The sequence below is a fragment of the Chrysochloris asiatica genome, unplaced genomic scaffold, assembly GCF_000296735.1.
Source record: "Chrysochloris asiatica unplaced genomic scaffold, ChrAsi1.0 scaffold00038, whole genome shotgun sequence".
Classification (NCBI taxonomy): Eukaryota; Metazoa; Chordata; class Mammalia; order Afrosoricida; family Chrysochloridae; genus Chrysochloris; species Chrysochloris asiatica.
This window is the reverse complement of record NW_006408556.1, coordinates 16,953,284-16,978,416: the sequence shown is the minus strand read 5'-3', so window position 1 is coordinate 16,978,416 and position 25,133 is coordinate 16,953,284. Positions and strand designations below refer to the sequence as shown.

The 25,133-nt window shown below is 37.1% G+C and overlaps 1 protein-coding gene across 1 annotated transcript in view; it reads left to right on the top strand.

Annotated features, from left to right (window-relative positions):
* Positions 1-25,133, top strand: part of SUPT3H (suppressor of Ty 3 homolog (S. cerevisiae)) — a 597,109-nt gene that overhangs the window by 353,561 nt on the left and 218,415 nt on the right. Inside the window, exons 4-6 of the mRNA XM_006860525.1 lie at positions 6,606-6,692; positions 9,783-9,873; positions 13,976-14,115. Coding sequence (XP_006860587.1) covers positions 6,606-6,692; positions 9,783-9,873; positions 13,976-14,115 — 318 coding nt within the window. The remainder of the gene's footprint in view (positions 1-6,605; positions 6,693-9,782; positions 9,874-13,975; positions 14,116-25,133) is intronic.

The following is a 25,133-nucleotide window of genomic DNA, read 5'->3' as shown; positions in this document are numbered from 1 at the left end:
TCTGTCTGAGCGGGACTGATGAAAGGAGATGGGGATAGTTCTCTTGTGGTACAATAGTAAATAATTGTTATCAGGACTCACTGTGAGGCTTGGAAATGTAAAGACAGATGTTTTGTAGCAAAAGGAGGGGAGTGATTGACTTTGCATTCCAGGAGCAGAGGTCCCTGGGACCATCAAGGGAGGAGAGTGGAGTGCAGGACCCTACCCAGAGAAACAGTGATGCCAGAGATGGAGGCAGAGATAATGACGTGGAGAGATTGATCTAGCAGCTAGGGGACTTTACACCCAGAGAGGGAGAGGGGCTGTGTGACCTGGGGGTAGGCATGCAGGGTATCCCCTTTGGTTGTTTGATGATGCATGGAGGGGATAGTAACCATGGCAATGAAATGATATAGGATAGGATGAATGTAAAGCTAATGTTATCCCAGGTAAACTATCAACATAATTCACAATAAAACATTTTTAAGAATTGTTAGAAAAAAATCTTACAATTCCAATAAAAAATTATTCCTATGCTTAATTTAAAATAGGAAACATTCGGGTACTGTTTTATTTTTCAAATATGTTTATGATTAATGTTTTACAGTATTTAACTTTTAGAGACCAGCTTTTAAAGACTTATTTTAATATTGTTTCTTAATTGCTGAAAAGTAGCGATGTTTTGTGTTTAGGAAAAGCAATTAAGATCAGTTTTAATTGATCTTAGTTTTCTAATCCGAATCACTACTCAAATTGTAAACTTTATTGAATTCAAATTGGTTAATTCACCAACCTTAATAATGTTCTAGGAGCAAAAAATTCTTATTGTAAAGAAATAAATCAAGGAAGTTGTTCATGCTGAAAACAGAGTTTGACTCATAGCAGAAATAATGTTGCTATATTAGATCTAGTCTTTTGTAAGCTGCCAAACGTCAGAAATCTTTTGTTTCCTGTAGTATTCCTAGTGCATTATGTAGAGTTTGTTACATATGCCAGTTGCTGTAAATTTTGACTCAGGGATATCCCATGTGTGTTTGAGGAGAACTGTGTTGCACAGGACTTTCAGTGGCTAGATTTTTTTGGAAATAGTTAATCAGACCTTTATATTAAGTTACCTGTGGGTGGTTTTGAACTTCCAGTCTTTTAATTAGTAGCCAAATGCTTGACTGTTTGTACACCCAGGTATTCCCAAGTACATATAGGTTGTTGTCGTTGTTAAGTGCCATTGAGTCGATTCTAACCATAGCGACCCTGTATAGGGTTTCCAAGGATCAGCTGGTGAGCTTGAACTACCAGTCTTAAGGTTCAAATGACTTTGCCATCTGACGCATTAGCCCACAGCGCCACACCAGGACTCTTTAGTACATAAAAGTAGGTGCTCATTAAATATTTGTAAATGATGGCATTCTGTTCCGTTCTCCCCTCTGTGATGTTTAGTTTCCCTTTCTACAGTATGAATGAATTGAGATGGACAAAGTCTGTGATCCGTTCTCTTTAAAAAATGTAGGAACCCAGGAGATATATAATGCAATTCCCTGTTATCAAAACTGTGAGATGTACTTCATATGCTGGAAGTTCTTTCCATATGAAAATCCATTCCAAAATCATTGGAAATTTGTGTGTAATGTGATACCAAATGTAATGCAAAATACTTTGATCATAAAATAGAATGTAGAGATATTTATGAAAATGGGCTATTAGTATCAAAATCAGTTCCTTCATTCACATATTCAAATGGAACTTCTCATGGTTTATGCCTACTGCCTGAGCCTATTCTTGACCAGTATTTTCTAGACCTAAGCCCTGTACCTGTGGTCAGGAATTTGCTCCCAGTAAGATTTATTAGTCCACTGCGATGACTTCTGTTTGCCCTATCTATGAACTAGGCTTACATGCAAAGTGTATCCTTAATGCCATTTAGATACACTAACGTTATGAGACTAAAATTTAAAGTAAGATTTTAAAATCAGACAGAGAATCACATTTTAGGGTAGTTAGCGCTAGTCATTTACTGCAGAATGGAATAAGTACTCAACATAATAAAACAAGTCAGCTAAAGAGGAACAGACTGGTCATTTATTCATAGACAGGTCTTGGATTCATGAGATGGTGGCACAGTGGGTTAAGCAGTGGCCTGATAACCACAAGGTTGGCAGTTCAAACCCACTAGCGGCTCCTTGGGAGGAGATGAGGCTGTTGGTTCCTATAAAATCTTGTGCTTGAGGATCACTATGCATTAGACCCGATGCAATGGCAGTGATTCGGTGGTGGGTGATAGAGACCATGGAGTAGCTATGGGTGTGGACAAAACTGGATAATAATGTGAGTAGGAGCCCTAAGACAGAAATGTGTTTGCTTTTTAAAAAAACAAACAAACACAAAAAAACTGCCCTTGGGGATTGGGAAGTACGGATATTAGAGAACTGATTGAGACAAAGGAACTTGTTACCAAGTATAATTAAGATTTTATAAACTGAAGGTTTAGATTCCAAGGCTAGGTTAGATGAGAAATATTACTTCAGATAAGCTTTCCTTGAGAAGATGATTTTAAAGGCTATATTTTCAGTAAAGGAGGTACTGCATGTAGTAAAAAATCAGGAATTTCTGATAATTGGTGTATAGTATAAAAAGGCATAAAGATAAACCGTAAAGTTGAACCATAGGAGAGGAAAACAAATGCAATGAGAATGAAAGAAGGAAAAATCTGTGAATTGGTTGAGCTTTTTAAAGACTAGATTAAGCTTTATAGGCTATAGGGAATTATCACAGACCCTAGAAGAGGGTTGTGGATATTATATTTGAGGAAGATCATTTTTAGCAGTTAAATCTAGGGCAGATGGCAATTGAGAGACACTGACATTTGGAAACCACAAAGCAAAAAAGCCCTAAAGGCCTGGATTCGGATGGATATTGTGGAAGTAGACTGCAAATTGAAAACCCTGAGTAAATTCAAACAAACAACAAAATTAACAGACGTTGATGAAAATGTGGGGGCCTGGGGTGGGGATAAATTTGATTGTTAGTGTCCAAAGATGAAGCATCTGAGACACCATGTAAAATTTAATGTGCACCTTGTAATACATAACCCCCAATTAAGTGTCATAAATAGTTAAAATGCAAACATGATGGGTTTTAATATGTTAGAGAAATTTTTCACTCTTAAACATTTCTTACAAGTATACATTGTATTTAGTTTACTTTGAAGGATAGGAATGGTGTTGATCAAAAGAAACCTGAAATGGTATAACTGAGTTGCTATTTGTGATAGAGTACTGGTGTGGCGCTGTAAGGTAAGCACTGGGCTGCTAACAGTAAGGTCAGCGGTTCAAACCCACCAGCCACTCCTTGGAAACCATAGACAAGGTTGCTATTAGTCAGAACTGACCTGACAATACTTAACAACAGTAATGTCTTTCAGCAAAGTATTTTACTTAGTTGCAAAAAACAAATCTTTATAAGGTTATTGTTGTTGTTAAGTGCCGTGGAGCTGGTTCCAACCCATACCAACCCTGTACAGGGACTCTGAGGAGTGACTGGTGAGCTTGAACCACCGACTCTGTGGTTCAAACCAACTTTACAGTCCAGCGCATTAACCTGCAGCTCCCGTTAACATACCTTTATCCATGATATAAAGCCCTGGTGCTTAGTGAGTTACGTCTTGGGCTGCTAACTGCAAGATCAGCAGATCGAACCCACCTGCCACTCTGCAGGTGGGAAGAGGCTTTCTGTTCCCATACAGATTCATAGCCTCAGAACCCCTATACAGGCTCCCTGTGACTTGGACCCAGCTCAGTGGCACAGAACAGCAGCAGCAGCAGCAGCATATAGATAAGAAAATTAACTTCCCACACTCATTAAAAGGAGCCCTGGTGACACAATGCTTCAGTATGGGGCTGCTAACTGAAAGGTGTATGATTTGAACCCACCCAATGTGGCGCCGAGAGAGTAAGACCTGGCAAACTCCTTCCATAAATGTTGCTTTTTTTCTCATCTGACTACCACTTTGGACCTTTACAACAGGTTTTAGGGGTTATGCTTTTGGGACAGATAAACTCTGCTATGATCTGAAGAAGGCGGGTTTTTGTGTCTTCCTATATACAATGAATATGCAGAAAGGAAAAAAAAGTTGTTGTTGTATGCTGTTGAGTTGGTTCCAACTCCTAGTGATTCCATAGAGGGTTACTTACCCAGACTGTAAGTCTTTACAGGAGCAGAAAAGCATATCTTTTTCCCAAAGAGCAGCTAGTGGATTTGAACTGCTCACCTTACAATTAGCAACCCAACAAGTAACCCACTACAAAATATTGTTGTTACATGACGTTGAGTCGGTTCAGACTCATAGTGACCCTGTATAGGGTTTCCAAGGAGCGGCTGGTGAGCTTGAACCGCCGATCTTGCAGTCCAGCACATTATCCCATGGTGCATAGGAAATCCTCCCTATGAGGCAGTTCTACTTTGTCACACCGGTTGTTGTGGGTTTGAATCGATCCAACAACACGTAACAATAATATACACTTTGAACTAAGTGTTTAGGTTTCCTGCATATCTTATGATACCATTTAAGTGTTACACATTTTGATTTATTTTATTTCTATGTGTTGTTAAGTGCCATCGAGTTGGTTCCGACTCATAGCGACATTGTATAGGGTTTCCAAGGAGCAGCTGGTGGATTTGAACCACTAACCTTGTGGTTAGCAGTTCAGTGCTAATCTTAAGCACCACATCAGGACTCCATATTTTGTTGTTGTTATGTGCCGTCGAGTCAGTTCTGACTTGTAACAACTCTGTATAGGGTTTCCAAGGAGCAGCTGGTGGATTTGAACCACTGACCTTGTGGTTAGCAGTCCAGTGTTTATTCTACAGCGCCCCACCAGGACGTTAGTTCTCTGTATATTGCGGTTTATTTATCTATTGTGTGGGTAAAACACTGATTCGTTGTGAAACTACTTAGGGAATTATCTTTATCCTGACCATATCTTAATGTGAATAAAATCATATTTATATAATACTTTGCACTTTCAAATGATCCACCGTTCTTCATTTAAGGATATAGAAAGTGGCTTGGTAGTGTTGCCGCTGGCTGTCTCCTTCTGTGTGTCCAGATAAATGGATACAGGGCCCATATTCTCCACTGATCATGTATTTTAGGCTGCAACAGAAATGTTTTTATTTGAAAATCTATGTATATATTTGCCTGACACTATTACAGTTTTGGGGGCGGGGGGGAGGGGAGAATCATGCCTGCTGAACATTTTAGTTTCTTTCTGTGTAGATAAACCATATTAAAAAAACAAAACAAAAACGTAACACCTTTCTCCTCAAGATTTCTTTTTAAATAGTTCACAGTTAAATTTAAATTTCTATATTTAGGAAGAATTTTGTTTATATTCCAACCACCAGTATCCAGGAAATTCAGTGGTAAGGCTGACACATAGGGAGTTTATAGTCTATTTTGTAGTTTGTGTATTTAGAAAAGGTTTGAAGCTTAGTTAGCAAAATCGTTTAAACATTCAAGGTTTAAATTTCTGTAACACAAATGTACGATTTGATTTCATATAATTGTTAAGATAACAGTGTGTCACTTTTAAAAGATTAGTTCTCAAGAACATGTCTTCGATTTATTATTTTGAAGGAAAGATGCATTTAGGAACAGCTTTTATATGTAAATATTTTTATAATATTTCAGATTGGATTGAGTTGGTATGTTGCAATCAGCATGGCTTGATCAAATTTGGAAGAAGTTACAGGCATATTTTTGCAGTGTTTTCTCCAGCATCTTTATTTTTTTCAGATGGACATATTTTATGTTCCTTCCAACTAATCAAAATAAGAAACTGATTTTGCCAGTGCCAAAAAATAGAACTATCATTTTTCACATTCTTTTTATTTTCTAGGTCATTTTCAAGTAAGATTGTATTTCTAGGACTTCTGAGTTCCTGACAACTCTTGACTTTGTAGATATAAGGGCCCAGATGAACATTTCAGGAGGGATCTAACTTTTCATGCAGTATGTTTTGTGTTGCGCATTCCAGATACAGTTAACTTTTTGTGTGCATGTGATTAGTGTGGAAAGAAATTAATGCAGTCCAGTATTATGATTTATGGACTGAATCCTTTACCCACTGAAGACTTGCCAAAACTAAAAGTATTTTTTTTCCTTTGGATATTAGAAACAGCTACTGTTTTTGTTGATCTTTTAAAGTTCTGAATGGGCCTATTTCAAATCATACCAGCATGGGAGCTCAGATTAATAATATACTTATTCAACTAGTGATACTGAGTGAAACCATTGCTCACATGGGTATGAAGGATACAATTTCATAAAATTATTTTCAGGTGCATTAATGCATTTCTGGAGGCTGCACATGATTTTTCTTCTACAGGAAAGAAATCAAGGATTTCTGTTTATTGTATCAGTTACAGGTGGGCTCATAAGTTAATTTAATTGCATTTTTGAAAAAATATCTTAAAGCCTAAGACATTCTGCTTTTAAAAGCAGTAATAAGATTGCTGTATTATTCCCAAAGGTTTTTAACTTAGAATATTTACCTCCCTTGAGACACCATGGCTGTAGTACATTTAATTTCTGTAATTGAGACAATTTTCCAAATTTCTTTTGTTGTTAGTTACAGCAAGCTGCTGAAATTTCTCAACTCCGGGGAGCAAAGGCAATTTCTGCTGAAGATCTTTTGTTTGTGATGCGCAAAGATAAGGTAATATAAAACAATTTCATTGTATTAAAATGCCTTGTTTGCTTCCATTTACATATCTTCATTATTTACACAGCTTTCAAATTAGGATCAGACCTGTTTAACTGATATTTTAGTCTTCATAGTTAGCATCACAAAATTAGTTGGCTTTATGAGAATTGATATTTTTGTACATGGACATTTGTGTGAAAACTATAACAGCTAGTTATTCTTCACTTATCCTTAGATGTCTAATGAGATGTTCTCATAGCTACATAATATTCATGAAATGTGTCTGTGTGCTGTGTTCTGACAAATGGGATATAACTGAGTGGCATATTTATTTTTACCTCTAATTTTATGCACTAAATATTATCAGAATCCCAAACTTTCATAGAGTAACACATTATTTTATCTGGTAAAAGCAAATCAACCAAGTTGAATATCTTGCTGGTGTACCATCATTTCTGTGTATTTTAAAGTTAAAGATTTGCTTTTTTTTTTTTTTTTAAATTCTTTGAATTCTGGTTTTAAAATATTTAAACCAATATTTGCATGTCTGCTTTTTGCCAGTCTTCCATGAGTAGCTGATTCTAAACATTTTATAATACTTTACATGATTTATTAAAAGTTTCATCCCCAAATCACTTACATATAAATACAATCTAAATGAATAACCATAATGTGTTAACAGTAGATGTTATCCCAAGTGAGTAAGCAGTGCTAAGTCCCTGATATTTCATCTTTCATTTCTCCTTTGTTATTCCCTGGATGTTTAACTATACTTTCTCATTCCCTGTCCACCGTTTTCGTATGCCTGTGACTTTGGTTTTGATGTTGCTTGTGTTTTCTTGATCATCAGAAGGCATCCCACCTGACCTTTTGGACAACCTTATTAACATCCATTCTAATATTCAGTTACTTGATGGCCTCCATTAAATCTTTCATTATGATTGACTACATGTTAACTAAACCTGGCTCAAATATTTTCTCTTCCTAATGTAATGAGATGCAATGGGAAGCAAAGTCCTTTACACTATAGTTTGCCCAGGGTTCCATTCAATTTTATGAAATGTCACTTCAACAACTCTTAGATCATATGAAGAATATAAAGGAAAAGAAAAGAAAAGATTTCACTATCCAGAAGCTAATAATCTGGTTTATGAAAGATGCATGATTTAGTTGAAGAACCATCTTAACACTCACAAAATTTCAAGATTGTGTGATTACGTTTGTAGACTGTGTTGATGTAAAAGTGTCTATCTAGGCTGAGGCTCAGATAGTGGAGCAGTCATGTGTAGAATACAGACCAAATGCAGAGAAATTAAGTAGGATGCTGGTTCAGGAATCTAGGCAATGTATGAGTAAGATGGTAACTCTGGAAATGGATATGAAGAATTTTGAAAGAAAAATGAAGAATAAAAATGTATAGGATTTGGTGACTTCGTTATATTTAGAATACTAACGAGAAATAAATTCCATACAGCCGTGGTGCTGTGACGAAGTCACCTGACCATGCTGTTGGGGAGCAATGGGTTTACCATTCCTATTTTACAGAATATCTCCAGTCACATTTTCTTTGTTTACTCACAGTAGCTGTTTTGAAGGTTGGCACATAAAATAGTCCACACTGACACTTTTTTCTGATTTTTAGGGAAGGTGAAATCTGAAATCATGTTGAAACTTCAAGATCATACATCTGTTGATCTTGCTCTTCTACTGAGGGAGGAACTCTTACCCAGAAGCTTTTCGGCAGTACAGACTATAGTTAGCAAGCAATAGGATACCAGTTTTCTCATCTTTTTTTTTTTTTTTTATGATTATTTATTTATGTATATGCCAACATATTTCAAGAAAGGGAAATAAAAGACCTTTGTACAGGGATATTTTTTCTTTTAAAATTGCCAGTTTGGGTTAAAAAAAATATATTTTATGCAGCCAGTGCTTATTGCTTGCCTATTATGTTTTCAAGCACTGGTGACATAGCAGTTAAGCACTCAGCTTCTAACTTAAAGGTCGGTGGTTCGAAGACAGCAGCTGCTCTGCAGGACAGAGATGTGGTAGTCTGCTTCTGAAAAGACGACAGACTTGGAAACCCTCGGGGACAGTTCTACTGTGTCCTGTTGAGTTGTTATGAGTTGTAATTTACTCAACAAAAACAGGGTTTTCTTCTTTTTTATTATTATTATGTTTTATATATTGCATGAACAGCTCCACTCAATCCCGCATTTATTTCTCTGTAAAGTAGGTACTCTTCTTATTTTACAGTAAAGAAACTGAGTTTCAGAGGGTTATGTTTTACTACTAGACCTGCTGGCCTCAAGTTATTTATATATAGAAAGGAGGTGATAATCTTTGTCTATGTCAAATGAAGCTCATAAAAGTGCTTTTTAATTCAACTATTAATAGAAATCCTAAACCTGAAGGTTAAACGGTGATAATACTTTCTAAGTGCAAGCACACAAAAGCTACAACATATTGCCAGTTACTTCTAAAGCAATTTTGTGGTCTTCTAATAAAGCTAAAGAAGACCATCATTAAGACCTAACTCTTATTGATCAGCTTTGAATTTCAGAAAAATATGTTTCTCAAATTACAGAATGCTTTCCAGAAATATAACACATAGAACAACTTTTTTAAATAAAAGAAAATGTCTTCAGAGAATAAAAGGGAGACTGCTTGGCTTTTAAAGCCGTTACTGTAAACTCAACGTAGATGTTTTATAAATCAGTGTTTTAAAATACAGTTTTATCTTGTAATATATACAAAATTCCATAATGCCAGTCTAGTCAACTTGGTATGGAGAACATGGAATTTTTCACGATCTTAAGAAGAACTTAATTTTTTTTTTATTGTAATACAAAAAGCAATTATTGTGGTTCTGGAGCATTTGGATACTTGCATATGAAAAAGGTTTTAAAATTACTTGTATTTTAGCTTTTATGTGTAATTAATGACTCCCTATTTCTTTCCTAGTATTATGCTTAGGATTGCTATCTTTTCCCTAACATAACATGGAATGCAAATTTATAAAATTTAGTTATTGTAGTAGTCTTTAGTCAGTAAGATGACTATGTTTATAAATTTTCTTATTTATTTTCTATTTTTTAATAGAAAAAACTTAGAAGACTGCTAAAATACATGTTTTTCCGAGACTACAAATCAAAGATTGTCAAAGGCATAGATGAGGATGATCTTCTGGAAGGTAAATGAGACAGAACACTAAGCTTACGACACGTTTGCTGTGCGGCTTGCGTAGGTTGTGTCACTTCAGATTGTCAGTGCAGAAAAGAATACTTGTCCTTCTCTTGGGCAAGGTAGTTTAGAAATTGCTCAAGTATTTACTTAGTTGTCGATTTAATCTCGTGCTTTTTTATTTATGATGGCATTGGCGAAAGTGAATTTTACCTCTCACCATTCTGAGCTTGGTACTCAGAACATGGCACTGATATTGTTGTTGTTATGTGCCATCCCGTACATTCCGACCCATGGTCACCCTGTCTGGGGTTTCCAAGGAGCAGCTGGTGAGCTTGAACTGCCAACCTGGTGGTTCAAAACAGCCTTGTAGTCTAGTACATTAACCCACAGTGCTGCACCAAACTCCCAAAAGACCTTCTAAAAATAATTGGTATGAATTATAAAATATTCAGATAGAATATATCTATGTCTGAAGTGAGATTTTTAGAATCATGTTGTGAGGAAATTAGCCAACTCCCCACAAAAATAACCATCTACTTGGTGAATATTGTAGTAAATAACAATTAAAAGTCTCTAGAAATTGTTCTAAGGGCACATACCAAACATGTATTCACGAGAATCTGTTAAATGTTGGTAACAACAGTGAGAAACATTTGCCCCATCACCCCATCGCCACACTCCACTTCAGAGTGATTGAAGCTCACTGCTGGGTGAGTGTGGTCAAGGAGGTTGAGCTCCCTCTCTTCCAGCTCTCAGTGTAGGAAAGCAGTTGTACTCCAAGAGAGCAGTAGGTCAGTCAGCAGCTCTCATCTGCCCTCAGCTCTGTTCTGCTGAAGCTCTGTTCTAGATATTTCATCTTCACTCATAGTAGGTGAATGCTCTGCTCCAGGTAAGGGAAACTGAAAATTCTAGACCCCAGTTGTCCACAACCTAGTCCTCTCATAAGAAGCCCTGGTAGTGGATTATGAGCAGGACTGCTAACCTCAGGGTTAGCGGTTCGAATCTACCAGTTGCTCTGTGGGAGATGAGACTTGATGCTCCTGTAAAGATTTACAGGCACAGAAACTCTATGCGGGGTTGTTATGAGTTGGAACCAACTTGGTGGTGCATAACCACCACGAGCAGCCCTCTCCTAGGGAAGGAAGCTCCACACCAGAAAGGACAAGCCTAGAAGACTAAAGGGTATTGTTTCCAGCTCCTCACTCTTAGAGCACGGGAATGTCTCCAGGAGAAGGTCACTGCTGTGCCCACCCTCAGCTCCAGTAGAGTGGTGCAAAATTGTTTCAGAGGAAGGGGAAGGCCTAAGAACCAAGAGTTATGCCACTCTCCCTAAGGAACCTGGCTATTTGTACCAGAGCATGTGGACGCTCATACCTAAAATGATAGTAATGCTCGAGATTGTGGTGGTGAGCAGTTAAGAGGAGAATGATGGCCCCATTACACTAGTAGCAAGAGATACAATGTGTTTGCTACAGTTAGGGAGTGAAAAGTAGGGAAAAGAGACAGCTAAGGAGAACCCCTCTGGTGTCAGGCACAACTCAATCTTTGGTAGCATATTGACCTTGCAAAGAGGTCCGACATTAATCAGATCAGATTGTGGAACAATTTATGCCCAAGAGTATTGTTAAAAACAATAAAATAATCACTTAGCAATCAGTGGCTGTGTGCCATGGAATCAGTTCCGAATCATAGAGACCCTGTGCAGGGTTTCCGAGGCTGAAAATCTTTACGGGAGCAGAAAGCCTCATCTTTCTCCCATGGAACAGCTGGTAGTTTCGAACTGCTGACCTTGCAGTTCGCAGCTCAATTCGTAACCACTACGCTACATGAGCTCCTAGTTAGCAATTAGTTGAGGCTAACAATTGGGTGTGGTAACAATAAAGTCATACCAGCCAGGAACTTAATGGGGAGATTGTAAATGGAGAATGAGAGTCCAACTTAAAGTACAGTCATCACAGATGGTCTAGAAGACCAGTAAGGATTAACATCAGAGATGGTACAGTGTGAGGAAGATGGGCGTCACTGCACAAGCATCACTAAACAAACAAACTACCAAGCAAGCAAGCAAGACGCCCCAAGGAGGGGACGCAATTATTATCTAGAGTTGCTACAGTTTGCTATGTGAAATGTCCATCATTTCAACAACAACAAAAAATACTATGCATACAAAGAAACAGGATAATGTAACCCACAGACGGAGTGGTCATATGGAGCAAAGGAGGGAAGGAGCTGGCAGTAGAAATTTCCCTTTAGATGCACAAAGGTTGGTCTTAGACAAAAAAATTCAAAATAGCTGTTATAAGTATGTTAAAAGAACTGAAGAAAACTGCATTTAAAGAATAAAACTAAAGTATGATGATAGTTTGGAAAGCATGGTGACTGTGTTGGATAAGCACTGGACGGCAAACAACAAGGTAGACTATTTGAGTCCACCAGCTGCTCAGAAAGATGAGACTTTCTGCTCCCACAAAGATTTACAGCCTCAAAACCCTATGTAGTGCTGCTATGTGTTGAAACTGACTCAACAGTACTTAACAACAACAACAATGATAATGATGGTTTTTCACAGAATCGAGAATATGAATAAAGAGATAGAAATTATTTATAGAAATAAAGAAGCAAGTTTTGTAGCTGAAAAGTATAATTATCAAAGAAAGATTCAGTAGAGGTGCTTAATAGTAGCTCTGAACTGACAGAAAGAAGACTCATATACTGGGAACCCCATTAAGATTAGCTTCTCACTTCTACTCAGAAACAATGGAAGGAAGCCAGAAGGCAATGGGAGGACATTTTTAAAGTGCTAAAACAATACAAACCAAAATGAAAAACTGTCAGCGTAGAAATTTATACTGAACAAAACTATCATTCAATTAAAATGAGAGATGATGACATGGAGAGATGGAGTGTCTGGGGACTCTGGACCCAGGGAGAGAGAGGGGCTGTGTGCTGACGGCAGGGGCCGGGGGGAGGGGAGGGAGGGATAAGACTTGCGGGGTGTACCCTTTGGTGGTTAGATGATGCATGCAGGGGATTGTAATCATTGCAGTGAAACGAAATAAGATAGGATGAATGTAAAGCTAATGTTCTCCCATGTAAACTATCACATAATTCACAATAAAAACTTAAAAATTAAAGTGAACTAGAGATCTTCTCAAACAAAATCTGAGAGAATTTGTTGCTAGTCAATTTATTATATAAGAAATATCGAAACAAAGTTCTTCAGGCTGAAAGTGACACTATAAAGCTAATGATGTAGGTAAATATAAGAGAGTAACTGCACAGTTCTTTCCTTAATTAATTTTAACAATAGCAATGTAAATCAGGTGAGGTGCAACAGAGATTTATTACAGTAACGAAAACTGTTAAAGAGAAAAAAAATTAAGAAAATAATACAAATGAAGAAAATCTAAGAAAATAGTGTTGATTTTTATATCTTTACAGGTGTTGCAGAACTTGCAGATTTTTATTTTTGGAATCTCTTTAGTTGTACCTCAAGTTGCCAAAATTTTAAAGAAAAATATCCATATTAATTACAGTGGTTTTTGTTATTTAATACATTTTCTTTTATGTTATATTCATTTTGCTATCATCTTTGGTGTATAAAGTAGTTGACTGTTCAGCTTCCTTGTGGCTTGTGTCTTTCATTATTAGGTAATATTCTGCCGTGTCTCATTTATTGCCTTCTGTCTTGAACTGTATTTTCTAACATGATACTACTAGTCTTTCTTAGTTTGTTTGCATTTGCCTAGTTATAGATATATTTTGATATTTTCATTTTTAAAAAATTCATATTTGTTATGAATATACAATGCTTATTTCTTTTCCATATCTGAAAGCACCCTTTGGTAAATAATTTTAGTTCGTTCACAGTTATTGTGGTAATTGATAATTGGTTTTATTCTTTCAGTCTTATTTATGGCAGAGATGAATATATCGATGATATCATTCTAGATAACCTACTTTTTTGTTGTTGTTTTTTATTCAAGCATTCTCTTTTGAAAGATTATTTTGAGAGAATTTCATGTGCAATATTCAAGGCATATAACGATTGGCACTGATCTAAACCTATTAAGAATACTTTTTTTCCCCCCTTCTCCTACTTTATGAAGACAAACTGAGTGGCAGCAATAATACGAACAAAAGACAAAAAATTGCTCAAGACTTTCTCAATTCCATTGACCAGACAGGAGAACTCTTGGCAATGCTTGAAGATGATGAAATTGATGAAGTTAAACAAGAGAGAATGGAGGTACAGTACATTCTTCCCTTTTTTTTTTTTACAGTAATAGAATAGCCGTTGCAGTACCCATGCCATTTAGTTCAATTCTCTTGTTCTTTCGATGTTGTCTGAAGCATCCCCATCAGTGTTTTATGAATGAAGGACCGATTGTGCAGTGGCGTACCCACTGGAGAAGGAGTCAGACTCTAGCTACAGAGTTGACTTTGAGAAACAACTTCAATTCTCTGTTTCTTTATTTCTACCTCTGAAAATGAGTTTGGTTTCCAAATTTCCTTTTAGATCTTCCAGTCAGTAATATTATTTAATTACATATAAGCTCATTTATAATTATTTGATTATTTTTTATGTTCAAAATCATCCAGTTGTCTGGTAGGCAAAGGTGATTCTTACTGCTTTTGTGTAGACGCATAGTGTGAAGAGCTATTTTTCAGGCTGGAGTGACAGACTTATAGTTGAACTCCCTGGCTAAGGTAGTATCCAAAGCGATTACATGCTTGACATCATGGTAGCACAAGGGCAGTGCCACCTATTTGGATACTCAGGATATGTTTAACAGTATATGAAAATCGCATCCTTCTTCTTACCTTCGATATCTCTACATGAAATTAACATTTCTTTAAATACTTCTCATAAAAATAGTAATGACTGATTTGATTTGAATGTCGTCCAAACCACAAGGCAGTATGCTTATTGTTTTTATTACTGTCATATACTTTTACATGTAAGAAATCTCCATTTTCCCCTTCTGTTGAAATTAGACAAGAGAGGTAATTGCAGAACTCCAAAAGGTTGTGCTGAGTGCCTACTTTATCATAGTCTCAAGGCTTGCTAAAATAGAATTTTTTCATGTTAAATTTTGGAGGCAATCCAATAGACATACATGCTTTATAAACTTTAACAACCTTCTTTAAAGAATTAGTACGCTTAGATCATGAACTATGATCTAAAGGCAATGCTCTTTTTAGGTATCAATTACCTTAGAAATGTGTGGTTATCTTGGTTTTGGGCAACTGCAAATGGTTTTAGTTCAAATTCGCCTTGGGCCAAAAACATGCTAAGTTGTCCAAAGCAGATGATAAACATATATTTCTGATGTCATTATGGCCCAAACAGGATATGATTGTTTAGTGGCATGGTTTCACTTATGATACATTAAATAAAAAGTAAATATTGTTTATGCTTTATTTTAAAAACATTATTATAAAAATGGGCATCAAGAAAGGTTTATTAAAGAAGGGCTCTACATGAAACATTAGTAAAATTGAACAAGTCACTTTTCCGTTTTGATGGGAAAATCTCTGTCAACCAAGCCCATTGCCCAGAAGGGCATTCCACAATCAAGAAAAAGAAAAGCAATAGAACATTTTGTAACACTAAGCTCATAAGAGCAGGCTACTGTGGGTCTGGAAGAATGATGAGTCAATACGGTACAAGTCCAAGTCAATAAAATATCTGGGAATACAGGGTAGAAAAAGCTGGGGCCTTCATGCCGTATGTGTACTTGCCTCCTAAAGTCAGAATATACATTGCACAGGGCTAAGCAGAGCAATCAAATATCAATAGGCGATAAAAATAGTGATAGTGAAAGCCAGAACCATCTAGGCAAGAAAAGTTAGATTGTCAGTTTCATCAAGCTTTATATCATAACCCGAAGGTTTTCTAGCCAGGATGACAGAGGTTTTGAGATTCTACTCATCCAAATAACAAAGTTTAACAGGATCAAAACTGCTGAACTGGTAGGCGTAGCTGTAGACAGTAGAAAGTGGAACCATTAAGAGCATAGACCTTGCCTGCTTTTAATTTGACAGGTTACAGTTTCAAGCGTAAACCACAACTGTGGCAGTCCATATGAAACCACTTTGGACTCGCAGACTGCAATCTCTTGCTTTTAAAGTACAGTAGAATAATCAGTCCTGGCATCGCTCGGTGATTTAATTTTCCTCTAAGCATCACTTATGGTTGCAGAAACCTTCTCCCCTAGATGTATGAAAACGGTATAGACCTACCAACAAAGCTTATTTTTGACTTTCTTTTCCTTATTGAAATGTAATTTAGAAGAGAAAAAAAATTGTTCACTTGGGACCCTATCTTTTTCTCACAACATTGGGCAAGCATGCATAAAACAAACAAACAAATTAAGGTCATTCTTACTGTTTCAGCTGATTCCTCTGTGTGCCTGGCTTTGTGTTTTACTCCCAATTTCCTTCATTAGTATTAAACATATGTTACTTGAAATGTAGGACATGTCTGATTTTTTTTGCTTCCATTTCTTCTTACTGGTCCAACTTTACACTTGTTGACTAATGATTTACTCTTTCGTTTCCTTCAGCACCAGATTTCTGTCAGTTGGGTGGACCTGTAAGTAGAGTGAAGGGAGCCCTGGTAGTACAGTGATTGCCTGCTTAGCTGCTAACTAACAAGCTGATAGTTAAAACTCACAAATGGCTCCACTGGAGAAAAGGGCTGGTAATCTGTCTCCGTAAAGGTGGCAGCCTAGGAAACTCTGTCAAGTAGTTCTGCTCCATCCCATGGGGTCACTATGATCAACTCCACAGCACACAATAACAACGACAGTACAGTGACTCTGTGGTTTGAATTCCGAAGACCCTTCTAAGTTATTAAAGATTAAATAATGCTCAGGAGTATTTGATTGTATTTGAGAGACTTGAAGAGTAAAGGAGTCAGGATAAAGGTAAGTATGATAATACACATCATAAACTTCGGGCTCCTTCCAGCCACTCATTACCCCTACCCAATTTCAGTCCTGAACGAGGCAAGTGTGTTTTAGTGCTGATCCTGTTTCTTGCATTCTAAATTTTGGAATTCCATTCAACCAGATGCAGCTGTGTCAGCGAAAGGCAAAGAAAGGGTCACTAAAAGCTGCAAAGGGCTTTGGCCTTCCCTAACAGGGAAGAATTGAGGACATTCTGAGAAGAACCTTGACCAAGCTGCTCTGTAGTGGAGGAAACTGAGAAGCTCAAGTTTATCACTGATCAAGAAAAATACCCAGGCTAACGGAGCTCTGTAGCGTAGTGGTTAAGAATTGGGCTGCTAACCTCAAGGTCAGCCGTTAGAAGCGACCAGCTTTTCTGCTGGAGATAGATGAGGCTTTCTGCTCCTGTAAAGATTTACAGCCTCAGAAACCCTGTACAGGGTCGCTATGAGTCGAAACCAACTCCGCGGCACACCACCACCACCACCACCACCAAGAAGCTTCTCAGTTTGTGAAGAAGCTGTGAACAGTGCATGCTTTTAAAATGGGATGAACTGTACCTTCAGATTAGCCCTGGAATTGATCAGAGTAAATCTGACCAAGGATTGGAGTTCACCAGAAGGAGTGGTTTTTAAAATGATTGAGGTACTAAAAATCCACAGTGGCTATTTATCATCTGCTTTTAAGTGAGAGGGTGAATACTGCCACAGAGAGCAAAAGCAGAACGGAAGATATAAAACTTTAGGGAGTTATAAAAAAGGTTTTTTTTTTTTTCTTTTGATAAACTTTAAAATGAAACCCACAAAAAAGCATAAGATCCAAGGTTGCCATATGACTTCTGTTTTGTTTAACATGAAATTTATCTTAAAGACTGGATGATAAACAGAATCAGGTTTATAACTAAATTGAGCCTCAAGTGTAATGAGGTTACGAACCTGGGAGTTTTGCGTCCCCAGGTTATAGTTTTCTGTTGTAAGCGGCCTGGAAAACTCAGTGAAGAACCCAAAGATGTGCTTGGTTACAAAAGAATTTTTCCGTGAACATTTTAAACCCCCGCACATACACACAGATAGCTTCCAAAATTTCATAGAAAAATGGGATTGAGAGATAATAGAATTTTTTCACGAACTTTTTGAAGTCCTCTATACAAATATACATACACACATTGACATACATATATGTATACCTGCATATAAGATTGTTGTTGTTAAATGCCATCGAATCCGTTCTGACCCATAGCAACCCTGTATAGGGTTTGCAAGGAGCAGCTGGTGAGTTTGAACCGCCAACCTTGCAGTTTAAACCGACCCTTGCTGCCCAGTGCTTATCCTACAGCGCCACACCAGGACTCCACATATAAGATACCATCTACATATATTGTATTTGTAATAATAGAAATCTTACTTTAGCAGGTTTCTTGATGGTTAAATAACAAGCAGATAAAATACAAATGTTGGTAGTAGCAATATTAATTTCTGAAAAAAGAGAACTAAAAGGGAAAGTATTAAAATGGAACCAAGTCAGTAATTTTGTTACTAAAAGATGCTGCCTATAATGAAGACATAATTGGTGCAAAATGGTAAGCATCAAATTTCAGAGCATTGAAACATACAAAGGAAAAGCTCTGGCAATGCAGGCTGTCATAGAAATTCATTTGCTATGGAGACCTGAACACACTACTTTCTATCTTTAACAGATTGATTTGAGAGGAAACAACAACAAAAAAAAGATTTTAATAATTAAAATATAAATTATTCTAGCAGATGCATATGCTACTGTTGTTGTTATGTACTGTGGAGTCAGTTCTGACTCATAGCGACCCTGTACAGGGTTTCTGAAGCAGTAAATCTTTACAGGAGCAGAAAGTCTCACCTTTCTCCTGCAGAACAGCTGGTAGTTTTGAACTGCTGACCATGAGGTTAGTAGCCTGATTTGTAACCACTACGCTCCCAGAGCTCCATGCATATAGACCACTGTCTATATGAACAGCAATTTAAAAATCTTATTCCCGGTAGTTCTAAGAATGCCTTGAGACTCTTTAGGGAAGGTGTGACTCTCTATTCTCTCTGTTTCCCCTGCTTGAACCAGAACAACTTCTTTGACTTTGCATACAGGGTCTGCTCATCATCAGTTTATCATTGGAAATCAGCACAATGCACCACTGTTCAGCTGTTGATGGGATATCTACAAAATCTGATTATATTTGGTGTCAGGCTGACACATTCAAGAAATTCCAAAAATAAAAATAAAATTTTAATTCCTGTTCTCCTACTTATGTGGGGAAAGAAAACAGAAAACAGCCTATAAAGTAGTAACAAACACAACCCTGACTTCTTAAATTCAAAATAAAATAAGAAATGAGCAGGGAAATAATGAACCCTCAACCAATAAATTAGAAGCTTCTTTCACAATCTTTTTAAATAATTGTAATAGTGGAAATATTCCATACAGCATTCAGCAAATATGGGCAAAGCTTATTTTTTTAAAGGAGCAAGTTTATTGCTGTAGAAAGCTCTTATTACTAAATTAGAAAAGAAAAGAAAAGAAATTAACAAAACAAACCCTAAGTTAGAAATTTTAACGAAAAAGAATAGGAAAATAGACATGGCAAAAATGGCAAAGATTCAAACATAGAAAGCAAATTTTATCAGTTTAAAAAGTGCTTCATAAAAATAGGAACCAAATTGTGGACTTGGATCCATGAAAAGTCTAGATAATAAAAATAAAAAGATAAATGCTATTAATAAGGAGCCCTGGTGTGGCGCTGTGAGTTAAAGCACCTGACTGCAAAGCCATTTGAACTGCAAGGCTGGTGGTTCAAGCTCACCAGCTGCTCCTCGGAAACCCTATACAGGTTGCTATGGGTCGGAACTGACTCAATGGCACTTAACAACAACAACGACAACTCTATTAGCAATGAGTAACAATATTACCTTAGACTCTGAACAAACCAGTTCTCATATGACTTTATACTAATATATTTGTAGATCTTGATGAAATTGGTATTTTTTAAAGAAAATCTGAATTATTGATTTTTATTCAACAGGAAATAGAAAACCTAGATAGATTTGATAGACTAGTAACCTTGAAAAATCATCTCATTAAACTCTATAAAGCTAGTATAATTTTGGGCAGAGCTTTAAAAGGAGAAAACATACCATCGTATAATCTCATTAACTAATATGGATGTGTTGTTGTTGTTGATTACAGTCAAGTTGGTTCTGATGCATGGTAACCCTGAATAGGGTTTCTGAGGAGTGGCTGGTAGGTTTGAACTGCTGACCTTGTGGTTAGCAGGTCAGTGCTAATCCTACAGCGTCGCACCAGGACTAATGTTGTAAGTGCAGTTGAGTCAGTTCTGACTCTTAGCAACACTGCTTAGGGCTTTCAAGGAACAGCTAATGGGTTTGAACCACTGATATTGTGATTAGCCTTCCAGTCATTTTGGCAGTATATAAAATGAAGACTGTACCTTCACTAAATAGAAGTTTTTTTTCATGAATTCATGTATGTTTGAATTTTCAGTTAATTACTATTTCAGTTAACTTGGTCAGAGGGGAATGCCCATAAGATTGTTTTAATAGATGATAAAATGACATTTGACAAAATTCATTTCCTAATCTTTTTAGAAATGATCAATAAACTAGATACTCATTTCATGATAAAAAGCATCTCACTCAAATGAACAGACAACATCATAATTTTTTAAATGTTAGCAAAGTTTCATTAAATTCTAAAATGTTTACTTTTATTTGCAGAATTCAGGGAGTAATAACAAGTGTAATAAACAGCATAACAGAGAACAAAATTATTATTATGTACCAAACCACCAAGGAGCTCTGGTAGCGTAGTGGTTACGAATCGGGCTGCGAACCTTAAGGTCAGCGGTTCGAAACTACCAGCAGCTCCGCGGGAGAAAGATGAGGCTTTCTACTCCCGTAAAGATTTACACCCTCGGAAACCCTGTACAGGGTCGCTATGGGTCGGAACCGACTCGACGGCACTTAACAACAACAACAACACCAAACCACCAAAGCCCAAAGCCACTGCCATCAAGTCAATTCTGACTCATTGCAACCCAATAGGACAGAGTTCAACTGTTCCCTAGCGTTTCTGAGGCCATAAATACTTACGGGAGCTGACAACCTCATAATGTAATTTTTTAATTCGGGTAATTCTTGAGAATAAATATAAACAGTATTAGAATCAATTAAGAACCATAGGGAGGAAGTAGGAAAACGCTTGTTACAAGCAGATGATTGTAATTATTGAGATGAAACAATGTTTATGATTTGTTGAATGTAAACTGGTAATCTTTGTAAATGTTCATTAAATTCACTATAAAAAGTTTAAAATTTCAAAACTATAAGATAGATACAACATAAGTATATAAAATTCTTTTTACTTTCCCCAAACTTCAATAATAGTAGGACAAGAACAATCTCAAGTTGATTAATACAACGGAAAAAGACATTGCCTAGAGATAAATTTCATGTTAGTAAGAAATGTGAGAGAGATATATGTTGTTTAATAATTTTCTGAGAAATGAGAGTTTATCAATGATAAAGCATTTTCTAAACCCTAAAACTATAAAGATCACCAAAGAAAATCTCAGGACAAATTTAGGGGTCCTCTGTGGCACTGTGGGTTAATGTGCTGAACTGCAAATTCAGTTTGAACCACAAGGTCGGTGGTTCAAGCTCACCACCTGCTCTTCAGAAACCCCATGTAGGGTTGCTGTGGGTCGGAACCGACTCGATGGCACCTAACAACAACTACAAAGATTTACAGCATAAACTAAACATTATCTATGAAACATAAATAAAAATGTACAAACAGCAGAAGACAAATAAGATGACTGGTACCTCCTAAAAATTAGACTCTTATGCACATCAAAAGACTTCACCAAGGAAGTAAAAAGAAGACATAGAGACTGGGAACTTTTTTTTTTTTTTTTTCAACAACGTATCTAACAAGGGAATAATCTTTAAAATTTATAGAAAACACCACCACTTTGACAACAAAAAATACAAATTATCCAATTTATAAATGGGCAGAGAACATGAACAGTCACTTCACCAGACAAGACTTTCAGACAGCCAACAGACCCATTAAGAAATGTTCCTGATCATTAACCTTTGATGTTGTAATTACGTGCTATTAATCATTGTTGTCAGGTGCCATTGAGTGACTCCACGCACAATAGATTGAAACACTGCCGGGTCTTCTGCCAACCTACAGTCATTGATAGACCTGAGCCCATTGGTGCTGTCACTGTGCGAGTCCATCTCATTGGATTGGCTTCATCTTTTTCTCTGACCCTTCACTCTATCAAACATGGTATCCTTCTCCAGGAACTAGTCCTTCTTGATAATATGTGGGAAGTAAGAGAGATGAAGTTTGACTATCCTGGCTTCTAATGAGCACTCTGTCTGTCCTTCCAATACAGATCTGGTTTTTTCCTGTGTTAATCTATGGCACTTTCAATATTCTCCTCCAACACCATAACTCAAATGCATCAATTCTTCTGCGGTCTTCCTTATTAACCATCCAGTTTTCACACGGATATAAGGTTATTGAAAGTGCTATGACTTGTTCAGGCTCACCTAAGTCCTCAAACTGACATCTTTGTTCTTCAGCATTTTAAAGAGGTCTTGTGCAGCAGATTTGCTCAATGCAATACATCGTTTGATTTCTTGACTGGCTCTTCTATGAGTGTTGGTGGTTGATCCAAGAAAAATGAAGTCTTTGACAACTTCAATCTTCTCTCCATTTACATGGATGTTGCTTATTGGTCCAGCGGTGATGATTTTTGTTTTCTTTACATTGAGATGCAACTCATATCAAAGGCTATGGTCTTTGATTTCCATCAGTATTTTAAGTCCTCTTTACTTTCAGCAAGCAAGATTGTATCATCTGCATATCACAGGTTGTTAATTAGTCATCCTCCAATCCTCATGCCACGTTTTTCTTCATATAATCCAGCTTCTCAGATTATTTGTTCATTGTACAGATTGAATAAGTTTGGTGAAATAACACAACCTTGGCGCACACCTTTCTTAATTTTAAACCATTTGGTGTCCCTTGTCCTATTTGAACAACCCCCTCTTGGTCTGTGTAAAGATTCTTCATGAGCCAAATTAAGTGTTCCAGAATTCTCATTCTTCTCAATGTTATCCATAGCTTGTCATGATCCATACAATTGAAAGCCTTTGCATAGTCAATAAAACCCAGGTAAACATCTTTCTGGTATTCTCTGCTTTCAGCCAAGATCCATCTGATGTCAGCAGTAATATCCCTCATTCCATTCCTCTGTCAATGTATGGTTGCAGCCATTTAAAAATTATTTTTAATAAAACTTTACTTCATGGGTTATGAATGATATTGCCCGATGATTTCCACATTCCATTGGGTCACCTCTCTTTGGAATGGGCACAATTATGGAGCTCTCCTAGGTAGTTGTCTTCCAAATTTTTGGCATAGGTGAGTGAGTGCCTTCCATGCCGCATCAGTTTGTTGAAATAAGTCATTGGTCTTGCAAAATTCTGTCATGTGTTTTCCAGCATCGTTTCTATCACCAAGGTCATATTTACCAACTAGTGATCCTTCCTCTTTGTTTCCAACCTTTGCATTCCAATCACTAGTAATTGTCAATACATCTTGATTGCATGTTCGATCAGTTTCAGACTGAAGAAGTTGGTAGAATTCTTCAATTTCATCATCACTGGCTTTAACGGTTGGTGCATAAATTTGAATAATATTGCTATTTACTGATCTTCCTTGTAGGAGTATAGATATTATCCTATCACAGACAACATTTTACTGCAAGAGAAATCTTAGTACGTTCTTTTAATAATGAATGTGATGTCATTCCTCTTCAGTCTGCCATTCCCAGCATAGTAAATCATGTGATTGTCAGATTTAGAATGGCCAATACCAGTCCCTTTGAGCTAACTAATGACTAGGATATTGCTGTTTATGCATTCCGTTTCATTTTTGACAATTTCCAATTTTCCTAGATTCATACTTCATACATTCCTTGTTCCAACTATTAATGGAATTTTATAGCTTTTTCTCTTTATCTTGAGTTCTGCCCCATCTGTATGTGACGATCCCTAGGGTTTTACTCTATTTGTGTCATCGCAGCCAACTCTACTTTGAGGAGGCAGCTCTTCCCTAGTTGCATTTTGAGTGCTTTCCAATTATAGTGCATCTTCTGGCACTATATCTGACAATGTTCTGGTCCTCTTCATCGTGTTTCAGTATTTAATATTCTGGTGCTGACAGTGTTCCACTGCTATTCATAAGGTTTTCAGTGACTAAATATTTGGAAGTAGATATGAAAGCTACGCATGTATTGGGCAAAGTTATAAAAAAAACTTGGTAAGTACCGTTGAGTCAGTTCGGACTCATCATCATCCTATATAGGGTTTTGTACATGCTGACAGTGGGTTTAAACCATAGACCTCATGGTTAGCAGTTCAGTGCTTACCCTTCTTGGTGGTGGTGGTCGTGTGCTGTGGAGTTGGTTCTGACTCATGGAGACCCTATACAGGGTTTCCAAGGCTGTAAATCTTTACAGGAGCAGAAAGCCTCATCTTTCTCCCATGAAACAGCTGGTAGTTTCGAACTATTGACCTTGCGGTTTGCAGCCTGATTCATATTAGCCATAGCCATATACTTTGTGGGATGCAGTCACTAGGCTTAGGGGCTCAGGACCATAGATTAAGGTATATCTAGATCAACTGGCATAATATAGTCCAAAAGGACAATATTTTACATCCTACTGTAGTGAGCAGTGACTGGGGTCTTAAAAGTTTGTGAGTGCCAACTGGGATGTAACTACTGGTGTTTCCCTGTCTGGAGCAAAGAAGAGTAAGAAAACCAAAGACTGAAGGTAAAAATCATTTCAAAGGACAATGGATTAAATGAACCTCAGCCTCTATTAAATGGCTGAGACTAGAATGGAGGAAGTCCAAGGTATATTGAAGGAATTGGCAAAGAATAAGGCACCAGGAATTGATGGAATAAAAATGGAAATCTTTCAAGAAAGTGAGGCAGCACAGGAGGCATTCACTCACCTCTGCCAAGAAATTTGGAAGACAACTATCTCGCCGACTGATTGGAAGAGGTCTGTATTTGTGCCCATTCCAAAGAGAGGTGACCCAACGGAATGCGGAAACCATTGGACAATGTCTTTGGTATCCCATGCGAGTAAAGTTTTACTAAAGGTAATACAGAAATGGCCTCAAGCATACATTGACAGAGAACTTCCAGAGGTTCAAGCCTAGATTCAGAAGAGGACGTGGAACAA